The following is a 21,846-nucleotide window of genomic DNA, read 5'->3' on the forward strand; positions in this document are numbered from 1 at the left end:
AAGGCTGACTTCATCGAGGAAATCTACTATCCAGACTCGATAACCAATGTCATCTTGGTTAAAAAGTCCAATGGGAAGTGGTGGGTTCTGTTGATTACACTGACCTAAACAAAACCTGCCCCAAGGACAGCTTTCCTCTTCCCATGAACGACTAGCTCGTCGACAGCACGAACGGACATGAACTCCTGAGCTTCATGGATGCTTACTCAAGCTACAATCAAATCGTTATGCATCCTTTTAACAAGCATCTCGTCAACGTAAACTTCCATGGAGCATCTTATCTGGCAAGCATACATCTTACTAGTGAGCCTTTGGTATGTCGCCCCGACGTTCTTCAGTCTAAAAGGCATGACCTTGTAGCAATAGAGTCCTTTGTCTACGACGAAAGTCTTCTGCTTGTCATAAGTATGCATAGAGATTTGACTATAGCCTTAGTAGGTGTCCATAAAGCTCATGAGTTCATGTCTGGTCATGCTATCGACGAGCTGGTCGATCCTAGAGAGAGGAAAGTTGTCCTTGGGGGAGGCTTTGTTAAGGTCAATATAATTAACGTTGTTAAGGTCAATATAATTAACGCAGACCCGCTACTTCCTATTGGACTTTATAACCAAGACGACATTAGCTATCCAGTCCAGATAGTAGATTTCCTCGATGAAGTCGGTCTTGAGGAGTTTTTTGACTTCATCTCCGATTATGGCATATCGCTCAGGCTCAAATGCTCTTTGCTTTTATCGAATTGGTTGATAGTCAAAGTCGACATTTAACTTATGGACCATAACCCTCAGGCTAATATCGGGCATGTCTTGATGAGACCACGAGAATACATCGCCATATCATTAAAGGAGACTCATGACTTTGTCTCATAATGGTGGTGTTAGGGACAAACCGATTTACACTGTTCAAGTCGGGTTGGAGTCGTCCAGCAGAACGAATATGAGGTCTTCCATAGGGTGTCCTCTCTCAATTGAGTCTTCTCGAGGATCGAGAAAGGTGATGGCCATTGCTTAGTGTTGGGTCCTCAGTGCCATAGAATAGCACTGCCAAGCTTCTTGTTGGTCTCCCCTGACCAATTCGGTACCATGTTCGATGAGGAACTTCATCGCGAGATGGTACATCGACACGACAGCCCAAAGAGCATTAACTGAAGGTCGCCCGAGAATAAAGTTGTAAACGGAGGGGCAATCCACCACTAGGAAGTTGATCATGGTTGTCATCTAGTTCCGCCCATCTACAGAGCTTACTAGGAGCTAGATTGACCCCTTTGATGTGACCTTATCTCTCGCAAATCCGAGTATGGGAATTTTGACGGCTCGGAGTTAAGGCCGTCCAACTCCCATTTTTTCAAATGCTTCGATGAAAAGGATATTAGCCGAGCTTCCGGTGTCCACCAAAATCCAAAATACTTTGTGGTTAGCTATAGTCATAATAACCACAAGCGCATCGTTATGGGGATGGTGAACTCCTTGGGTGTCCTCTTCGGTGAAGGTTAGATCGTAAAGTGTTACCTTCTGCACTTTCAGAGGCCTGCTGGTGACGAGGACCTAATGCTCCGAGATGGAGCGACTGATACTTCTAACGTGAGCTTTTTGAGCTCAGTTTAAGTCGCTGATGGGTTGCTCATTCTTCGCATCAGCTCATTCTTTCCTTCTGTTAACATATTCACACAAGTGCCTATTGTGGATGAAGGCTTCAATTTTCTCTTTTAGGTCCAAATAGTCATCAGTTAAGTGGTCGTGGTCTCGATGGAAGTGACAATATTTTCGCTTATCTGCTTGTCTGCATCGGATTTCATCTTGTTTAGCCATGTGAGGATTCATTTGTCTCGAACCTCCATTAGGACCTGCTCGGGCATCATGTTGAGAGGGGAGTACAAGTTGAACCTGTTGTCAGGTCATCTATTCAGGTGTTGGCTCCTTGGCGGCTCACTGTCTTTCCTCCTCTTGCTGCTGTTAGCTGAGGCAGATTCTTCTTTAGATCATCTTTCTCTGGTCGAGCTTCCTTTATTCCAGCAGCTTTCCGCAAGCTGAAGAGCTCTTTAGTATTAGAGTATTTTTTAACTCTATTGAGAAGGTCGGTCATCATTGTTGGGGGGTTTTTGTTGAATGAGAAAAGGAACCTTCCATCTCTTAGGCCTCCCATCATGGCAGTCAGAGCAATCTCTTCTGAACGCACTTGCACCTGCATTGTTTCTAAGTTGAAACATTTGATATAATCCTTCAACAGCTTACCTTCTTTCTGAACTATATTGAGGAGGTGGGAAGCTGGTTTGAAGCTTTCCTTCCCCCCAATGAAGTTGGTGATGAAGGCTTTGCTGAGCTACGTGAAAGAATTGATCGATTGTGACTTCAATTACCAGAAACACTTCCGAGCTGCTCTTGCTAGGGTTAGTGAAAATGCACAGCACATGATTGCGATTAATGCACCGTGCAACTCCATCCAAACCCTGAAGGACTCTAGGTACTCGGCCTGGTCAATGGTTCTGGAGTATGGGAAGATCTGAAGCATACGGAACCTCAGTGGGAGTTGCACATGCATGATGTCAGTAGTGAATGGAGGCTTGGTATCTTCCAATATTTCCTCTACTGAGGTTGGGTTGTTCAAGTGGTAGGCCTATCGTATGTCACCGATCTGACCTCGCAGGTCATTGAGCTCAGCTTCCCAGGGATCACCACTCACAGCCGCAACCTCAGTGGTTGCTTCGGGTGTTTTGTCGCGGTTCTTTCTGTCCAACTCATGACATAGGTCGAAAGCTGCCAACACGGTGGTGCCAAAGGCATGAGAAGGTGTCAGCCTTTATGTTTCGAGTTGTCGACTCTTGCGGGAGATAACAGGCACGTAGGATGGTTCGGGTAGCTCTTAAGCCATCGGTCCTCCTACTTGTTCGGCCCCTTGTGTGGGACGAGGCTGTAGCTGCTTCATGGAGTTCATATCATTATTCAACACTTCAACCTCCTGCTTGAAGGAGACAAGTCATCCTCCCCAACTACGGGATCGTTGCAACGGCCTTGTAGGCACAGAATCAGCCAGCAGCTAGGAAGAGGAATCCTGATGGCTAGTGGACTGTTCCAGTGGTGCGAGGTTAGGTGCAATCGAGGAGGCCGAAGCTTTCTTCTTCCCTTTTGCCATTGTTGAACTTTAGTGAGATGAGAATGGCTTTTAATGTCGTCTTCCTCATCACCGCCGTCATCACTATCGGGTAAAGGAACAGAGCGTTCCTGACAAACTCTGGAGATCTTGGAATCAACGGAGTTGGTGCTCTTATGAGCATGTTCCTCGGCCACATACTCTGAGTAGGAAGCGAACTCCCATGATGAATGAGCTTCTTCTCCCTCTCTTTCCCTCTTTTTCTCTTTGTTGGAGCTGGCTGCATCGAATTTGAAGGCAATTTCTGATGCTGGAGAGAGGAGAACGGAAGGGCTTATTATTTGCTTGGTTGAGTGTGTAAGGTTCCAATCTGACCTTTTCCCATAGGTCGGTTTGTTTTCCCCATAACACATATGAATGGAAAAAGGAGATGACACTATTTTGTTCACTATCTGGCACACATCTCCTAATGATTTGATCTAGGCAATATTTGAAAAGACATGGATCATAATAAAAGAACTTGTGTACCTCGGTAAAGAATTTCTTCTTATCTTGCGTAGTCTAATGGGTAGGGATTGTACCTGTGGTAAGATAATTGGCAATGTCAGCGTACCAAGGTAATTGAGAGACTGTAAAAAGTTGTTCATCAGGGAACATGTCATTGATAGGTGTCATCTTCATAGAATCGGATATGACAAGTTGAAAAAGATGTTCAGCCATTGCATTTTCTACTCCTTTCTTATCTCGGATTTCAAGGTTAAATTCTTAGAGTAGCAACATTCATCTTAGTAGATGACACTTAACATCCTTCTTAGAAAGAAGGTACTTCAGCACCACATGGTCAGTAAATATGATGATCTTAGATCCTATTAACTAGGACTTAAACTTGTCCAAAGAGAACACTATAGCTAGGAGTTTCTTTTTCATAGTAGAGTAGTTCACTTGGGCAGTGTTTAAAGTTCTACTTACATAGAATAGGGCTTCTTCTCTTTTCTTTGGCTTAGCACTGCCCCAATTACATAGTCTCTTACATTGCTTATGATTTCATATGGTAAACTCCAATCGAGTAGTTGCATAATGGGAGCGTCAGTCACATGCCTTTGAGCTTAGTGAAAGCTTTTTAGCATTCCTCGCTCTACTCAAAGGGAGTTTCCTTTTGAAGAAGGTTACATAAAGGACTAGAGGTGAGATTAAAGTTTTTTATGAACCTTCGATAAAACTCTGCGTGTCCTAAGAAGGATCGTACATCGCATTTGCTCTTGGGTAGTAGTAAGTTAAAGATTAAGTCAATTTTGGCCTTATCCACCTCCATTCCATTGGATGATATAATGTATCTAATGACTATCCCCTTTTGAACTATGAAATGTCATTTCTCTCAATTCAGCACAACATTCTTTTGTTCACATCTCTTTAGCACCAATTTCAAGTGTTCAATGCACTCGTTGAAGGATGAACGGAAACAAAGAAGTCGTCCATGAACACCTCTAAAAATTGCCCTACCATGTTAGAAAAAATACTCAACATGCATCGCTAAAATATGACAAGAGCATTAAATAATCCAAATGGCATTCTTCGATAAGCAAAAGCGCCAAAAAGGCATGTGAATGTGATCTTTGTTTAGTCCTCACAGGTTATCTCTATCTGATTGTAGCCTGAATACCCATCAAGGATGCATTAATGGGAATGACCCATTAGCCTTTCTAAGATCTTATCAACAAAAGGCAAAGGAAAGTGATCATTCCTTGTGACAGTATTCAGTTTTCAGTAGTCAGTGCACATTCTCCAACTAATAATGATTCTAATTGGCACGAGTTCATTATTCGTATTGGCAACGATGGTAATCTCAAACTTCTTAAGTACTACATGAGTTGGGCTCATAATTGGCTATCGGATATAGGGTATATAATACCCACATCCAATAACTTTAACACCTCAACCTTAACCACTTCCTTCATATTTTGATTTAGAAGGTGTTGTGGTTGTCTACACATTTTTTTGCATTATCTTTGAGGTGAATACGGTGAATACAACTCAGAGGGTTTATTCCCTTGAGATCCGTAATCGTCAATCCAATGGCTCATTTATGTTCTTTGAGAGTATAAATTAGCATACTCTCTTGTTCCTCATCCAAGTGGGAAGAAATCACCACTGTATATGTTTCATCTTGACCTAAGTAGGCATATTTAAGATTAGTAAGCAACAGTTTAAGGTCAAGCTTGTGCCTTGACACTAAACGGTGGAGGATTTAAGTCAGTTTAAAGTAATCTTTCAAATTTGGGCCTTTACCGGTTAGTTTCAAGTACTAGCGTAGCATCAAGAAAGGCATCTATCTCCTTAATCATATCATCATCTAAATCAGTGGAGTGGGCCAAGCACATACCTAAAGTGTCTAAGTATAAAGTCAAAAGTGACTTATCTTCCATGAACAAATCTATCAAGTTAATCTCATGGACATCATCGCTATCCTCATGTTGTTTGCACATGTTGATTCAGCTCAAGTGTCATGTTCCCAAGGGATAGTTTCATAATTACATTCCAATAATTGATTATGGTGTTTGATGTAGCTAAGAATGGTCGACCAAGGATGATAGGAATCTGAGTACTAGCATCAATGACGAGTTACATATCTAAAACAATAAAATCTACTGGATAATAGAATTTATCAAATTATATCAACACAGCCTTAATCAGGCTTCTCAATATACGAATCAAACGATCAATGAGTTGGAGTGTGGTCGTGGTGGGTTTTAATTCACCTAGGTCAAGTTGTTCCTAGACTAAGTATGGGATCAAATTCATAATCACCCCCAAATTAAGTAAAGTTTGCTTAATCTAGTGGTCCCTAATCACACATGAGATGGTTGGGCTATCGAGATCTTTGTATTTTTGGGGCACATCTTTTTTATGATGGCACTCATTTTTTATGTCAAAAAATTATTTTTTCTGAACATCATGCCTTCTCTTGCCTGTACAAAAATCTTTCATGAATTTGGCATATGATGGATTTGTTTTATGGCATCCAACAGAGGGATGTTGATTTCACCACTTTTAAAACCTTTAAGATATCCTGAGTGTTGGGTAGAGGTTTTGGTGAGATCAACCTTTGTGGGAATGAAGCAACCGGTTTGTATTCTTTTTCCGGTTCTTTCCCATGTGTAATATCGCTTGGCCCATCATTTTTCTTAGATTCTTTCAAGTCCTTAGGCTTCTCAGCCCTTATCAGGATATTTTTGTCAATTATTCTTCCACTTCTAAGAGTCTTGATAGACTTTGCTTACTCCACATGTTGATTCGAAGAGCTAGGGTCACTTATCTCGTATTGCGGTTTCGGGTTAGGTATAGGTTGAGCTGGAAGAGTCCCCTTCTCCCTAACAACAAGTTGTGACTCTATTCTTTGAATGGACTATGCAAATACTCCCAAGGATGTTCTAATATCCTCGAATACTTGTAACATATTCTGATTGAACTACTCTTGATTACGCATGAATCTTTGAACTGTATCCTCTTCGGGTATATTTTTTGAGTTAATGGCGAAATGAGGATTGGAGGAAGAGACCCTTAAGGATTTTTGTTTGCACTAGATGTTTGTCCATTCCTTCAACTGAAGTTCGGATGATTCCAACAACTAAAGTTGTACATGTTTGAGATGGAAGCACTGAACAGCCTTTAATAATTGTTTACAACATTGGATTGCTCATTCAACAATTCTTGGAATGCATGAATCGTAGGACATTCATGCATCAAGTGTATGTTACTAGCACAAATACCGCAAACAAAATCAACGGTCTCATCAGGTTTGACTGTTTCAATCTCTTCAATTCCATGGCCTCGACCTTTCTCGTAAGGTTAGCCACCCTAGCGTTGATGTCATTTTCTTCCCTTAAGATGTATATTCCTCCATTTTCTTTGGACTGAATTGACTTGGGATTGGTGGGTTTGTATGAAGTATCCCATGATTGCATGTTTACAGCTAGCATATCAAAATAATCTCACGCATCATCAAAATCTTTGTTCATGAATTCTCCATTATACATCATCTCTGCCAATTAGCATATGGGTGAAGCCAGTCTATCATAGAAAAATCTTATGACATACTAAATTTTGTAGCCATGATGTGAGCAAGTACTTATGAGGTCCTTGAACATCTTCCAGCATTAGAAGAAAGTTTCTTCCTCTTTCTACAAGAAATTCATAATGGCCCTTCTAAGGGTATTGGTTTTATGAACTAGGAAGAACTTTTTAAGGAACGCATAGGTCATTTCAGGCCATTTCCCAATCGATTTTGGTCTCAATGAGTAAAACCATGACTTGGCCTTCTCCTTTAATGAGAAAGGGAACAAATTTATGTCAGGTGTTTTTCGGCACATTATTGAAGTGTAAGGTTGCTACAATTTCGTCAAACTCTTTGAGATGTTGGTATGGACTCTTAGAATCTAATCCATGGAATTTTAAAAATAGTTGGATCACTCCCGGCTTAAAATTCATGTTTCATGCATTATGTGGAAATATCATGCAGGAAGGTGTGCTCGTCCTAGCTAGTTGAAAATAATCACGTAGGGTTCTAAGTGGAGGACCACTATGCACATCCTTCTCATCTTATTGCTCCTCAACATGAAGATAAGGTTGATTCTCAGCAAAATTTTTGGCAAAATCAAAGGATTTTAGGTATTGTTTAATCTGGTGATAGATAGGAAATCCTTTAACTAATCTTCCTTCACTTAAGAGACAAATAGTGTTATCATGAACTCACTTGGGCACGAACCACTTTCACTCAAATTCTAAAGCTAAACCTACTAAAAGCTACATAAAAATAAGAAATCTAAAATAACTAAAAACAAGAATGTGAGAAGGATAGTACCCGACCGACGATTCTAGGTTCGATTCTACTAAATAGAAGAAACAACATTAGTATCTAAAAATCTTAGAAAAACCTAATCTAAAAACGTGATGAAAACTAATCATAGTCTTACACTAATTCTAATACTAAGGTATTTCATAAAGACGCAGTTGAAGTCGGCAAATGCACTAAAAACTTTTAAGACAAACTCCAAGTGCAATGCTACGATGTAATAATAACTCGATGAGACCGATGTTGAACCCACAATGGCTTATAATTGTGCAATTTTTGGAACATTTTAGAATTAGAATTAGAATTAACTTATGGATTTTGATTTAAAAGGTAATGACGTAATTAAAAAAGAAATCAACAAAGATAAAGCACTGGAGCGCCAAGGATTTACTTATAGACACCCTTAATGTCTAACTCACTTAATTCAATCATATAACTCAATTAGAATCGAAGTCCTATCCTATCCAGTCGGACAATAAAGTGGTTAATTCATCATTCATATACAAACATAAATTTGAACTTCAATTGAATTGGTTCCCACATAAAGCACCAAAGTATTGGTAGTAGGGAATTCAAAACATCTATTATACCCTTAGTATATGATAGATCAATGAATTTTACAAATCAATCTCTTGCAAAATAGATAAGCAACCATCATTAGTTTTCCTAAACATCTAATGTGCCTTGAGTCGACGATGGATAAAAGTGAACTAGAAATAAATTATTTAACAATTAAACCAATTGCTTGAATCAAAGTAAACTCAGAAATTAAAGACAACTACAAGCTTCACCTCTTAGCCATATCTAAGAGATTAGTCAATCAAAGACATGATTGAACTAAAACTCAAAAGAAAAACATAAAAACCAAATAAGAACCGAATGATTGGAAAAGGACTCCGCAGAACCTCCACAACTCCTTGATATTTCTCTTCTACCCTAATTTGTGTTTTGGAAAACTAGATTCATCCCTTTATATAGGAAAAATCTGCACTGACCTAGAATCGACTTCAAATTTACGCACTTTTGTTTTGCTTCGTTCGCTCCGACTATGGCCTTCGACCGCACCGAATATTACTTCAGTCACACCAATTAGTTTTTCGGTTGCAAACGAATTTCTCTAAAATAGATTTAAAGTCTCTGACTCCCTCAGGTCGCACCGAACCTTCCTTCGATCACACCTAAGTGTCAAGCCGAATTTCTTCTGAAAATCACAATTTCTTGTTGGACTATTTTGTGCACATTCAGTAGAAATAAAACAATCTCAGGTGGGATCGAACAGTCTTTTATTTTTGTTAATGCACTTTGTGATTTTGCCAACTTTTTCTTTCTCTTTTGCAGTTGGTTTTCTTGAATTTTTGGCACTTAAATTCTTCATTAATCACCTCCATGGGAAATCATACATAATTAAATATTTACTTAGTCATTTTTTGAGCATTTAATCTTCTTTTTAATCATTCTTTTCATCTTATCTCTACAAATAATCTCACATAGAAAATCATACATAATTAAATCAGTTAAACACATCTATACTTATAAAACCAATGCATAATAATGAGAAAATATACAATATTTCATAATTAACAAAAAAAAAACCCTTTAAATTATCTTTCTAATAAGTCCAAGATCACTTAATTTTAATGAATATTAAGAGATATGTGCCCAATTTATTAAAGAGGTGTAGCTGAAATTTGTAAGTAATTTGGGTCATACCATCAAGTGACTTTAGACCCACTTTCCAATGTTTAAAAGGGTTCCAAATTAGGTGATTTTAACCCATCAGAAAGATTATCGAAGTAACTTTCCAACGAGCACATCAACATAGAAAACAAAGCGATAATGAGGCAAATATGAGCATTTTCGCAAAATGTGTGTAGGAACCATGTGGGAGGCAGCACAACATGTGCCGCCACCACACTTTTGAGTCCCATCTACCATTCACCAGCATCCACGAGAAGACCCGACCAATGCCACATGGTGGGAAGCACTCCACGGTACTTTAAGTGTCAGTGCCACGTGTCCCTTTTCGCAATTCAGGTGAGCCATGCTAGAAGAGAGATAAAATTTCTTTTACATTGGCGGTTGCGTTTGGATTCTGAAATTCCTAAAATACCCTCGGCCCATCCTCTTTATACCATCCATACCATCACTTTAGCCTAATGAGAGAGTTCCCATCCTCTTCACAAATCATAGCCCTCCACCTCACCTTTTTCCCCCAAATTCACCAAAACCACAACTATGGTACTCTCTTTACGTACAAATACCCATCACCCTTTCATTTCTACACATGCCAAAGAGAGGGAAGATGAGAAAGCTTTCACTCATATCTCCCCATTCTCTCCCCCTTAACCTAGATCATCTAGCTCTAGTCATTAACACGTCCTGCCCAACCAGCCTAGCTTATCTTACTCATCCTACCTATGCAACCTAACCCATTTTACCCTCCCAACCTAATCCATCTTACTTGTCCTACCCAACCAACGTAGCCCATAGAAACCTTCTAAACACTCCAATTCAATTTAATTAATCCAAGCCACTCATCCAAACCTCAACTCATATCTAAGTTAATCCAACATGTTCAAAGCCATCATCCAATTAATTCAAGTCATTTCAACGGACAAAATCTTACAGAGTATGGTCGAGGTTGAAGACGTCTGGACATCTTTTTCTATGAAGAGCATCGGGTCTCTTCTTCCCTCTCTCATATCTACATTTGTCGGTCATTGCATGTGGCACACTTCCTGCTTCTTTTACTTTTCTTATAATTAGTTACAACACTTCTCTCTCCAACCCCTTCGCTTTTATAGGCATTCATGAGCATATGCCATGTGACTTCTCTCTTTAGATCCTGCCACATGAAAAATTCATGATCTCCTACTCTCATTTTTTCTCCTTCTTTTAGTCCCTCTTTGGTACACGGACACTGGCGGATTGTCTATACGATCCCTAACTTCCAATCGTAATTTAGATTCTAACAGTTATAGGGTACCACCTCGTGGCTAACTATTAGAAGTTAAGTCCATTTTCTCCTCCTTTTAGGTACACGAACGCTAACAAATCACCTCTAAAATCCCTCACTTTCAATTCAAAGTTGGATTCGAGCAGTTATGGAATGCTTATCCACAACTGACTATAGAGAGTAGGTCCATTGTCTATTCCTTCTTTGGTATACAAATGCTAGCAGATCACCTCTATGATCGAACTCTTCCAACCCCAGGACCCTAAAGTTATTCAACCCTTAAAATCTCATCAATCCCACAAAGTAGAGACCATACTCACATGTGAGCGGAGGAGTCTTACACCTTCGTTCTCTATCACTAAGGTGTCTTACTCAAAATCTTAAGTCGCCGGAGTCATTATAAAGTAAAGAATCCAAGAATTCTATGATTTCTAAAAATTCTACAGGGTATAGCAGATTGCAAAACTCAAAGATAACTAGCTAATGACGGCTCCAAGTTACACATTTCATATCTCAGAGTCACAACACGAGAGCACAAGAGCAACGCCTAAGAAAAGACCCGTGGGCGTGATCCGAACATTCACAGTTACTTCCACTTTGTTACACTAATTGCAATCCAGTTTGTTAGAGCATCTGATCATACCCCATTTTACTATTTTAGTTCTCCCTCAAAATGTCTGAATAAATGTGTTCATAATTTGGTTCTCCCTCAAAATGTTGAACTGTGCGCAGCAGATGCAGAAAATGGAACACTCCCTAATGGGTTTCTGTTTTTGCACTGCACCAAATGTACAACTGCCCAAATTGTGGGTCTCTGTGTCGATAAAGGTGGATTCACTTGCAATTCAGGATGCAGTTAAATCCAGTCAAGAATCTAGGGATTCTAGGGATTCCTTTCGAAATAATGAGTTTGTGGAAAGACTCATGGGAGAAGATATGGTCGCAACCGTATTCATCTCTTATAATTCAGATAACTAATGATTGACATATTTATATTTGCAGGAAATTTTTAGGAAAAAATAAAATGAAGGGAAGAAAATTCCTTTGAAAGAGTTGAGCTCCTTTCATTTGCAGAAGTGGCATGCGCCTATCTTTGGGAAGTCTCACCATAAATTAAAAATAATAATAATAATAAATAAATAAATAAATAATCCAAGCGACCATCCCAAATTGGGCTCTTGCAACAACATGCTGATAAGTTTTCCTAGTCAATCAGGTTTGCCATAAAAATTGGAAGTACAGAATGACAGCTTTTGGAAATTTAGCTGTGAAATACTATGGTTCGAGAAGTTGTTAAATTATCAGTTTTTGCGATAGTCACAAATTAAAAGTGGCAGTATCAGAATGATGGGTATGGTGAGTGAAGCAGACAGCACATCATTTCCATATTCAAACCTGCTTTGAGTCCCAACACGTATACAGCTTCCATGCAGATTTTAAGCTTATCCTTTACTCCAAATGGCAGCATGCAACACCCACAGTGAACGACTGATAGTCCTAATGATTATCCTTCCCCGAACAAGAACTGCATGGATACTTGCAACCTTTTTATTACATGACCCACAATGGATGTGATATGCCCCTGAAGGGTGGCTCATCATTCTTCATTCAGTGGTTAACAAGAAAAAGCTGCAATCGTCCGCATTCTACATAGGAGGCCATAAATGGATGGGTTCGAATAATCTTCTAATATGGTAGATTCTTGTGGCATCCCACATCCACAGCCGGGCACCATCAGATTTAACTGCCTGCCTCACCAATTTGAGGGCCCCCAAATCCATGGAGCCATAAACCTCCACAAACTGTACCTTTAGTGAAGTTCGGTATCATCTTGTTTTTTGCCTTTAAAATAAACCTTTTTTTTAAAAAAAAAAAAAAAGGAAATAAAGCTTACCCAAAATAGTATTAGAATTGGCATGAAACATCCATCGGCATTTCACATTGAGCCATGTTATACACTTGGACCTTCCCCACCTTTAAAAACAAGTATTCAACCCAACGAGTGCCTTGTACGGAAGATGAATGGATGTGGCAGACCATCTAATTTCTGTATTCATGGAGACAATTGGTCCATCCTCACCTATCTCATAATTTCCATGCACTTGTATTTGAATCTAAAGCTGATTTTCAACGTTCCAACACCTTAAAATCAAAACTATTATTGCATTTAACGGGGTCCACTTCCGCGGGGCCGTTTAAAGGACCCATTCCTTGACGTGGCCCCACTAGAAGATGGCCCTTGGAAAGGAGTCCTCTGAGGTGTGTGGTGCTTACCAAGTGGTGTCAACGATGGGAAATTGTTATCAGTTGATGGGTCATTCCAATGCATACTGTTAGATTGTGGCATCTTAGACTTGTGTAAATTGGAAGGAGAGCGAATATGCATGTCACTTATCAGTGATTTCAGAAAACCACTTGGATTGCTAGGATTCTGTCCCATCCCTCTCCTCCCTCCAGCGACTGGAGGTCGAAACTGCTTTCCTGAGGCTGTTTTATCTAATCCAGCTGCATTCACCATTGACGTCAGCGAATCAACAGATTCCATGGCTGGTGATATTCCAGAGAGCCCGTCATAAGAGAGAATGCAGGCAATGGCATAAATAGATGCCCCGAGAGCTGGAGGTAGAACTTTCCGTGGATGTTTTACCTGAAAAACAGATATTGCAAAATAGATATTCAAGCTCAAGGGTGGATCAAACAAACAAAAAAATAATAATAATAATTAATGAATGAAACGCAAAAAAAAAAAATAATAATAATAAAATAAATAATAAAATAAAATAAAATAAAAATAAAAATTTAAATGAATGAAATGCAAGATCTTTCTAAATTATTATGAGCATCTAAGGACCTGTTTGGACAATGAATTCTTGGAAAATCATGAATTTGGTGGAACCCATGCCAATGCATCAGGAGCTCACAACAACGAAGACTTGTCGATTGTGGTGGGGCATGCCAAATTTGTGATTTCCTCTAAAACAATAAGAGTGGAAGACAACTTTTAAGACCAAGGAAGGGTTGTATGAATGGTTAGTCATGTCCTTTGGTCTTTCGAATGCACCTAGTACATTCATGAGGTTAATGAACCAAGTTCTAAAGCCATTCATTAGGCATTTCATAGTGGTCTACTTCGATAACATTTTGATATACAGTCAGGACAAAGCAAGCCATATGAAACACCTCAAATAGGTCCTTCAAGTGCTCACCGAAAACAAGCATCTCAATATAAAAAAATGTAGTTGTTTGACTAATATCCTGCTTTTTGGGCTTTGTCATGACGTCCACAGGCATCCAGGTGGACAACGAAAATGAGAGAGTCATTAGGGAGTGACTGCTTCCAACAAACATCCATGAAGTACAGAGTTTTCACAGGTTGACAGCACTTTATCGTCGATTCATAAAGAACTTCAACACCAATGTGTCACCGACTACAAATTGTATGAAGAAAGGACCATTCAGTGGACTAACAAAGCTAACAGGAACTTTGATGAAATCAAGCACAAATTATCCACAACCCCAGTTCTTGTACTTCCTAGTTTTGACAAACTGTTTGAGGTCGAGTATGATGCTTCATATGTCAGAATTGGAGAAGTTTTGTCACAAGAAGGTAGGCTGTTAGCCTTATACAATGAAAATCGTAGTAATGCACGCAAAACATGGTTGACATATGAGCTCGAATTGTACGCAGTGGTCCAGGCACTTCAACATTGGCGACATTACTTGATTTAGAGGGAATTCATCCTTTACACAGACCATCAAGCTCTCAAATTCATTAATAGCCGAACTAACGTGAATCGTATGCATGTTAGGTGGATTTCATTCTTACAAGAATTCACATTTGTGCTAAAGCATAAGTCTGGGCAACAGAACAAGTTGGCTGATACACTTAGCCGACACACCACTTTGTTAGTCACTATGAGCAATGAGGTTGTCAGGTTCGAATGCCTCAAAGATTTATATGTTGATGATGACAACTTCAAGGATGGGTGGATTAGATGCCAGGAAGGTCAGCCCAGCAACCTCCACATTCAGGATGGATTCCTCTGCAAAGCAAATCAGTTGAGCATTCCCCGGAGTTCATTACGAAACTATATCATTCAAGAGCTACATGGAAGTGGCCTCAGCGGTCATTTAGGGCGGGACAAGATAGTAGCTCTCATGAAAGAACATTATTATTGGCCACAACTGAAACAGGATGTGGGAAGAGTAGTGCAGCGGTGTCACACGTGTCAGGCATCCAAGAGGCAGTCACAAAGCACAAGACTATACACTCCATTACCTTTCTCCGACGACGCTTGGGAGATTGTCTATGGACTTTGTGCTCGGTCTCCTACAGACCCAACATGGGGTGGATTCTGTCTTCGTTGTAGTCAGTAGATTTTCCAAGATGGCCCATTTCATTCATGCAAGAAAACTTTCGACGCTACGCGTGTTGCAAATCTATTTCTCTGAGAAGTTGTTCGACTATATGGGGTTCCAAAATCCATCACCTCATATCGTGACACTAAATTCCTCAGTCATTTTTGGAGGACTTTATGGCGATGATTTGACAGCTAGTTAAAGTTCATCAATGTATATCATTCGCAGACCAATGGACAGACCGAGGTAGTGAATCGTACACTTGGAAACCTTATACGATGCATTTCGATTGATAAACCAAACAATGGGACTTGGCCTTCGCTCTGGCAGAATTCGCGTTCAATAACATGCTGAACCATTCCACCGGCAAGTCCCCATTTGAAATTGTGTACGGACAAGTACCTCGACACACCCTTGATTTGGTTCCCTTACCCAAACTCCCGAGCATAACATTGCCGCAGAACATATGACAGATTGAATCATAAGATTACATGCTGATGTTCAGGCCCAGTTGAAGGCATCCAATGACAAGTACAAGAAGGCTGACACACATTGGCGTTTGAAGTATTCAATGTGGGCGACAATGTGATGGTTCATTTGCACAAATAGATATTTCCGACCGAGATGTATAATAAGCTGACAAACAAGAAGATTGGACCGGTACCCATCCTCCATAAGATCAATGACAATGCTTATGCTATTGATCTTCATGAAGATATGGAGATTTCACGCATGTTCAACATGGTGGACCTATATGAGTATAAAAAACCCAATCCGACGAATAACTCGAGGATAAGTTCTTTTGAAGTGGAGAGGACTGATCTTGAATAGGTCACGGACTCATTCATGGCTAAGATGGACCGAAGCAACAAAGCCAAGAAGGATCGAACACACTCAGCATAGTTCGACAGGTCAAAATTGTGCCACAAATTCTAGATTGATTGTTATCTGGTTTCTGCTAGTTTAAACAGGTCAATAGGTCGAAATCCAGTTCAACAGGTCGACAAATCGGGTTGACAAGTCGAAAATCATAGAATTTATGATTCAAGTCTCTAGCACTTTTTGTTTGTTTTGACCTGTCAACCCGACTGGTCGACGGGTGCGGGAAATTTGTGTGATTTTCTGAATTTGTTTCGTAGTTTGATTAGAACTTTTTTATTACATTTTAAAGATTTGTTTAAGGCTATTTAAAGGGTGTTAAACTCGTTTTTATTCATTCATTAATTTTTAAAATAAATTTTTTTTTTTTTTTAAAAACAATTCTTAACAAGTTTTCTTCTTTCTTCTTGTGGATTAAAGATTCTCTTGTGGATTCAAGAGAGCCTTGTGGATTCAAGGTAGTTATCAATTGAGGAAGATGGTGATCGACCTCATCACATCCTCCCCTGTGTCAGGTTACGACACCTGTTAAAAAAAAGTCCCACAACAGCGATTATGGCCCTTTAATAGCCTGTTATAGGCTGATATAGTTTATTTATATATAAAAAAATAAAAACAAAAATAAAAAATGGGCATAATGGCCATTAAAGGGGGCGCAACGCCCATTATGGCCCGTATCGTAATCGTAATTACAGTGGCCATTACAGCTACTATTACCGTTATTGAATACCTTGGTTTCCATTGCACATGGCCAAACCATCCAAGTCTACTATCCCACATCTCATTACCCATTGGTGCTACTCTTAAATTCCCTACAATGTTATCTTTATAATTTTATTCTTTCTCATCTTGCCACTCATCCATCTCAACATCCTCATTTCAACTGCACATCCTATGAATTGCCACTCATCCATTTCAACATCCTCATTCTAGCTGCACATCCTATGAACATGATGTCATCCCTTGACTGCTCAACATTCTACATAAAGCATGGTGGTTTAATGGTTGGTCTTAACAGAGTATCAAATTGTATGTCATATACGTAATACCAACAAACACCCACCACCCACCCACACGCCCATGCACATGTATGCACACATTCAAATAAGACCAACCCTACCACAGATTGTGGTAAATTTTAGTGTGGGGCCTATCGTGATGCGTGTATGAAATCCAAGCTGACCATCAGGTGTGCCTCGTCTTTTTATCCTAGGGGCCCCAACATCACAATGATCCATGATTTAGGCAGGCCATAATAATAAGAAATAGTTGGGAGGGAGACGCACACCAATGGCTGTGTATGGGTCCCACCATGTTGTGTATATGAAATTTCAATCCATTCATTTGATACATCTAGGGAGGATAGTACATGACAAATAGCAATCCATTTTACAAGTCAAGTGCACCAAAGTGCAATTGAGGGTGTCTCCCTCCCAACTATTTCCCTTTTTGTGGCCCACCTCAGCCACTGATCAATGTAATTTTTGGCACCTAACCTAAAATGACCAGGTAACTTGATGGTCAGGTTGGATTTCAGACATGCATCATGTTGGGCTCCACTCTACTTGACCTACCACAACCTATGATAAGGTCAACTGTATAGGAGTTATCCCATGTATTCATTCATCAATTCAGCGATGCCTTAAAAAAAGGAAAGAAAGAAACAACCCTGCTCATCTCAAGCCCTTAATTACATTTAGGAGGTAGTGGACGTACGAATAAATGGGCATGCGTGTGGCACCCATGACTATCAAGTGAATCTCCTATTCGAAGTGGTTTACCTCCTTCCTATATTGGATAGGTCAACTCCCTTGCATCACCATTGCATTTCCACCTTTACCCACCTACAACTCTTTTATGTTTTCTGTCACGAATTGGTGCCTAAATTTGTCAATTATTATTGCACACTCGTGGTTTAGTCACTCACCTCATGCCTTGCCTTCCCCTTACCGTAAATAGGTGAAGGCTCATCTATTATGCTGACTGGCTTGTTTTCTAATAACTTACATCAATAGATAGGAATTCTTCAATCTTTCTAATTAACAAAAAGAATGAGGGATCACATAGTTTCTACTGAACCTCTGAAGCGCCTTATCATCAAAAGATATATGGAAAATATTCACATACTATCAATAGTACTGTAAGCTGATAGCACTACCAAGTTGTGTGGGCCCCACTATGGTGTATGAGTGCAATCCAAGCTGTCCATTAGGGACACCTTCAATAGTACTGTAAGCTTATAGCACTGCCAAGTTGTGTGGGCCCCACTATGGTGTATGAGTGCAATCCAAGCTGTCCATTAGGGACACCTTCAATAGTACTGTAAGCTTATAGCACTGCCAAGTTGTGTGAGCCCCACTATGGTGTGTGAGTGCAATCCAAGCTGTCCATTAGGGACACCTGCTTTTTTTACCCCAAGCTTATATCACTGCCAAGTTGTGTGGGCCCCACTATGGTGTATGAGTGCAATCCAAGCTGTCCATTAGGGACACCTTCAATAGTACTGTAAGCTTATAGCACTGCCAAGTTGTGTAAGCCCCACTATGGTGTGTGAGTGCAATCCAAGCTGTCCATTAGGGACACCTGCTTTTTTAACCCCAACAACCCAAAATACAAGACAATCCATGACTTGGGCCACATTAGGGGAAATAATTGGAGGATATCAAACTGTACCCATAGCTGGTGTCACACATGCGATGCACATGAAGAGGGATGTAGTAGTTCTCGAGACGTGGGAGAGGCGGGTGGAGAAGTGGGAGTTATTTGATACATCGTATGGTGTCACCATCGATGCATAGCTACTTTGAAATTACACTTGTGGTGCATTTCATCTCAATCAAACTAATCAAACTATCTAAATTCTGAGATCCACATTAAATAGAATATATTTTAAACTCAAATTGATTTAACTATCTTAATATTAGATGAATAAGCATTTATTTGTTGTATTTGGACCATTGACTGTTTTCTTGCGGTCATCCATTAGCTATCCACAAATCACACAATTATAGAATCAAGTCACTATATATTTGTGTTTAAGATCCACCTGAATCAAATACCCATAATTTGTAGTTTGATTTCATGGTACTTGTATAATTTCTTAGTGTTGGCATGTCAACCATCTCCCTCTCCCAGAGTATCAAAGTCCCTTGTTCTCTTTCTAAAAAGCAAAATTCGAACAAATTGTTAGCACCTCATGATGACCTAAACCCTTTCTTTTGTTATAAATTCCGAAAGCTAACTTACCCTTTCTTTTTAGTATAAAACCTTTCCATGCCCTTCTAAAAGGTATTATATCCTAAAACTAATTGCATGAACAAATTGTGTGGGTAAAATTGTCCCTTGCTACTTGGGTTATATATAGTACATGCTATACAATATGATATAATATACTGTGTATGATATAAAATATGATGTAATGATATAATGTACTAAATTGGATTATAAGATATATAGTACCATCAGTATGCATATATCATCAGATTGATTGCATGCATGCCACACAATTTTAATGTTTCCCTTCACTATTATCCACAACAATGGTTTATAAATATTCCAAACTCAAAGTGATTTCCAATATCATTTTTAATACTGTTACACAGGAAACATGGAAAGCATGTAATAGACCCATTCATGTAGGAAACATATGCAAAATGCTAAGAAAAGAAAGAAAAAAAAAAAAAAAAATAGCAACGAATTTTTTGACATGCTAGATTTAACAAGGATTGTATAACCAAGATCACAAACTTCTCTATAACAAGTACCACACGTGGATAGCAGTTTAAGAATATTTTACTTTGTTACCCATAAATATGCTTTCACAACAATGTTTTGAATATCTTCCAAACTCAAGTGATTTCCATTATCATTCATAATACCAGTTGTTTAGGGGTTCTGATGATAAAATTAGGGGTACAAGTTGTTAATTTGAGAATTATAGCACAAAGTTGCTTATGTGGGTTGCTGCGGTACATTTATTCTGCATTTTGTATATAAATTTGATATCATAAATCTATACAAAATGACATTTTTATTATAGACCAACGTCATATTATTTGCATGCTATTGCATAAATCAAGGTACAATTTTCTACCTTATAAATATATATGATCTGTATTTCCCTACAGTTGCCATTTGTAGAGCGGATGAATCATCAACATTCAGAATAGCACACAAATGTATACAGATACCTAGGAGCGGAATTTCGTGTGTAGCTATCATGCAAGGCAAAACAAAAGTAAATCCAAGGAACTCACTTTGAACAAGATTGCCGCAGATAATCGCTCTCTCAGGCAGTAAATCTGAGCGACATCAAGTGCTGTGGACTCGAATGAAAGCCATCGATCAACAACCACCGAAACAGTATTCTCAGGTGAGGACATGATTCTTTCTCCTTGTTGTCCTGATGATGAGGCTTGCATCTCCATCTCATCATCCTCACTGCCAGAATCTTCTGCATCATCATCACTCCCATCATCACTATCATGTGCAGGAGCCACAACCATCTCCGTTGCGAGCAACAATAACGGATATGGCCCAACAACCGTACATTTTTTTATGTACATACCCCCATCCCCACGTGTTATCTCATCGTAAATGATAAGGGGGCGATGATGAATAGATTTACTAAACGATAACTTAAAATTAGAGGAATGAGGATGCAAGCGAACTTTAGCACCACTGGCAGTCTCCACAACAGCTCTTTGATTGTTTCTACGAGGCGGAAGCAATCTTCCAACCATCGGATAAGTGCCAGCCACGAGGACTGCATGAAGGATACCCGGGTCTTGAGCATTCAGGCTACACTTGGATGCATCTTCAGGAATAAACCCATTCTTAGCCAGTTCACTCTGAAGCTGCTTCCGCATGCTGAATAACATGTTCATGGTGCTTGAGGAGACAAAATATCGAGAACAGAATTGGGCTTCTTGACCTTTATTCTTTGCACATCTCCAGCACTCGAATGCTGCTATGATGGTTAGCTGATCGCTGTGCCCACCATACAATGAGGAAAGCTCGAGCTTGGCTGCTGTGGCTCTCTTTTTCTCGTCTGGGGCCATTGGAAGAAGAAAGGGATCTCGATAGTCAGAAGCACATGCTAAAGTCAGTGCAGGGTCGAGGCAGTTCATCAAGATGGCAAAAAACAGCATTTTGCTGGTTGAAGGATGTACAGGTAGAGATCCCAGTTTTTTGCCAAGTTCTGTGAGCTTTTCATCATGTGTCAAGGCCCCAATATCTTGAAGGACTATGACTGCATTGCGTATAGTTTCAAAAACTGGTGGGTCCAAAGTCTTCTGTATAAAATCAACTATTTTACAATGTGGATTGAGCATCTTCACCTGTTGAGTGGAGAATTTAGATAAGCAACAAAGCATTGACTGGCTGTTATATGATACTCAGAACTAACAGAGTTTCTTTGTTTAACACATAAATTGTACAGACAGGGCACCATATCCACGATGTTGATCTGGTGGGGCCCATCATGAAATGGATCATACCAATATATCCCCTATCAGAGGCTCCAAGCCATTCGTGTAAACAGACAATTAGAAAAAATGACTGATACGAAGGAGAAATATCGGAGATCTACCAGTGATCATGACAGACGCCCACCATATGTAAAATTAGGATCACTAAAATGTATGGAAGATGCAGTTTTTTAGGCCAAGCAAATGCTCAATTAAAAAATGAGTATGTCCCCTGAACTAATAAGGAATCA

The 21,846-nt window shown here is 39.5% G+C and overlaps 1 protein-coding gene across 2 annotated transcripts in view; it reads right to left on the reverse strand.

The window, feature by feature from the left end:
* Positions 1–12,769: 12,769 nt before the first annotated feature.
* Positions 12,770–21,846, reverse strand: part of LOC131250770 (DExH-box ATP-dependent RNA helicase DExH6) — a 101,679-nt gene continuing 92,602 nt past the window's right edge. For both annotated transcript variants that reach the window (XM_058251066.1, XM_058251076.1), the window contains 2 exons: positions 20,384–21,466; positions 12,770–13,536 (listed from right to left, as the gene is read on the reverse strand). In XM_058251066.1, coding sequence (XP_058107049.1) covers positions 13,057–13,536; positions 20,384–21,466 — 1,563 coding nt within the window. In that variant the 3' untranslated portion in view covers positions 12,770–13,056. The remainder of the gene's footprint in view (positions 13,537–20,383; positions 21,467–21,846) is intronic.

The sequence above is a fragment of the Magnolia sinica genome, chromosome 1, assembly GCF_029962835.1.
Source record: "Magnolia sinica isolate HGM2019 chromosome 1, MsV1, whole genome shotgun sequence".
Lineage (NCBI taxonomy): Eukaryota > Viridiplantae > Streptophyta > Magnoliopsida > Magnoliales > Magnoliaceae > Magnolia > Magnolia sinica.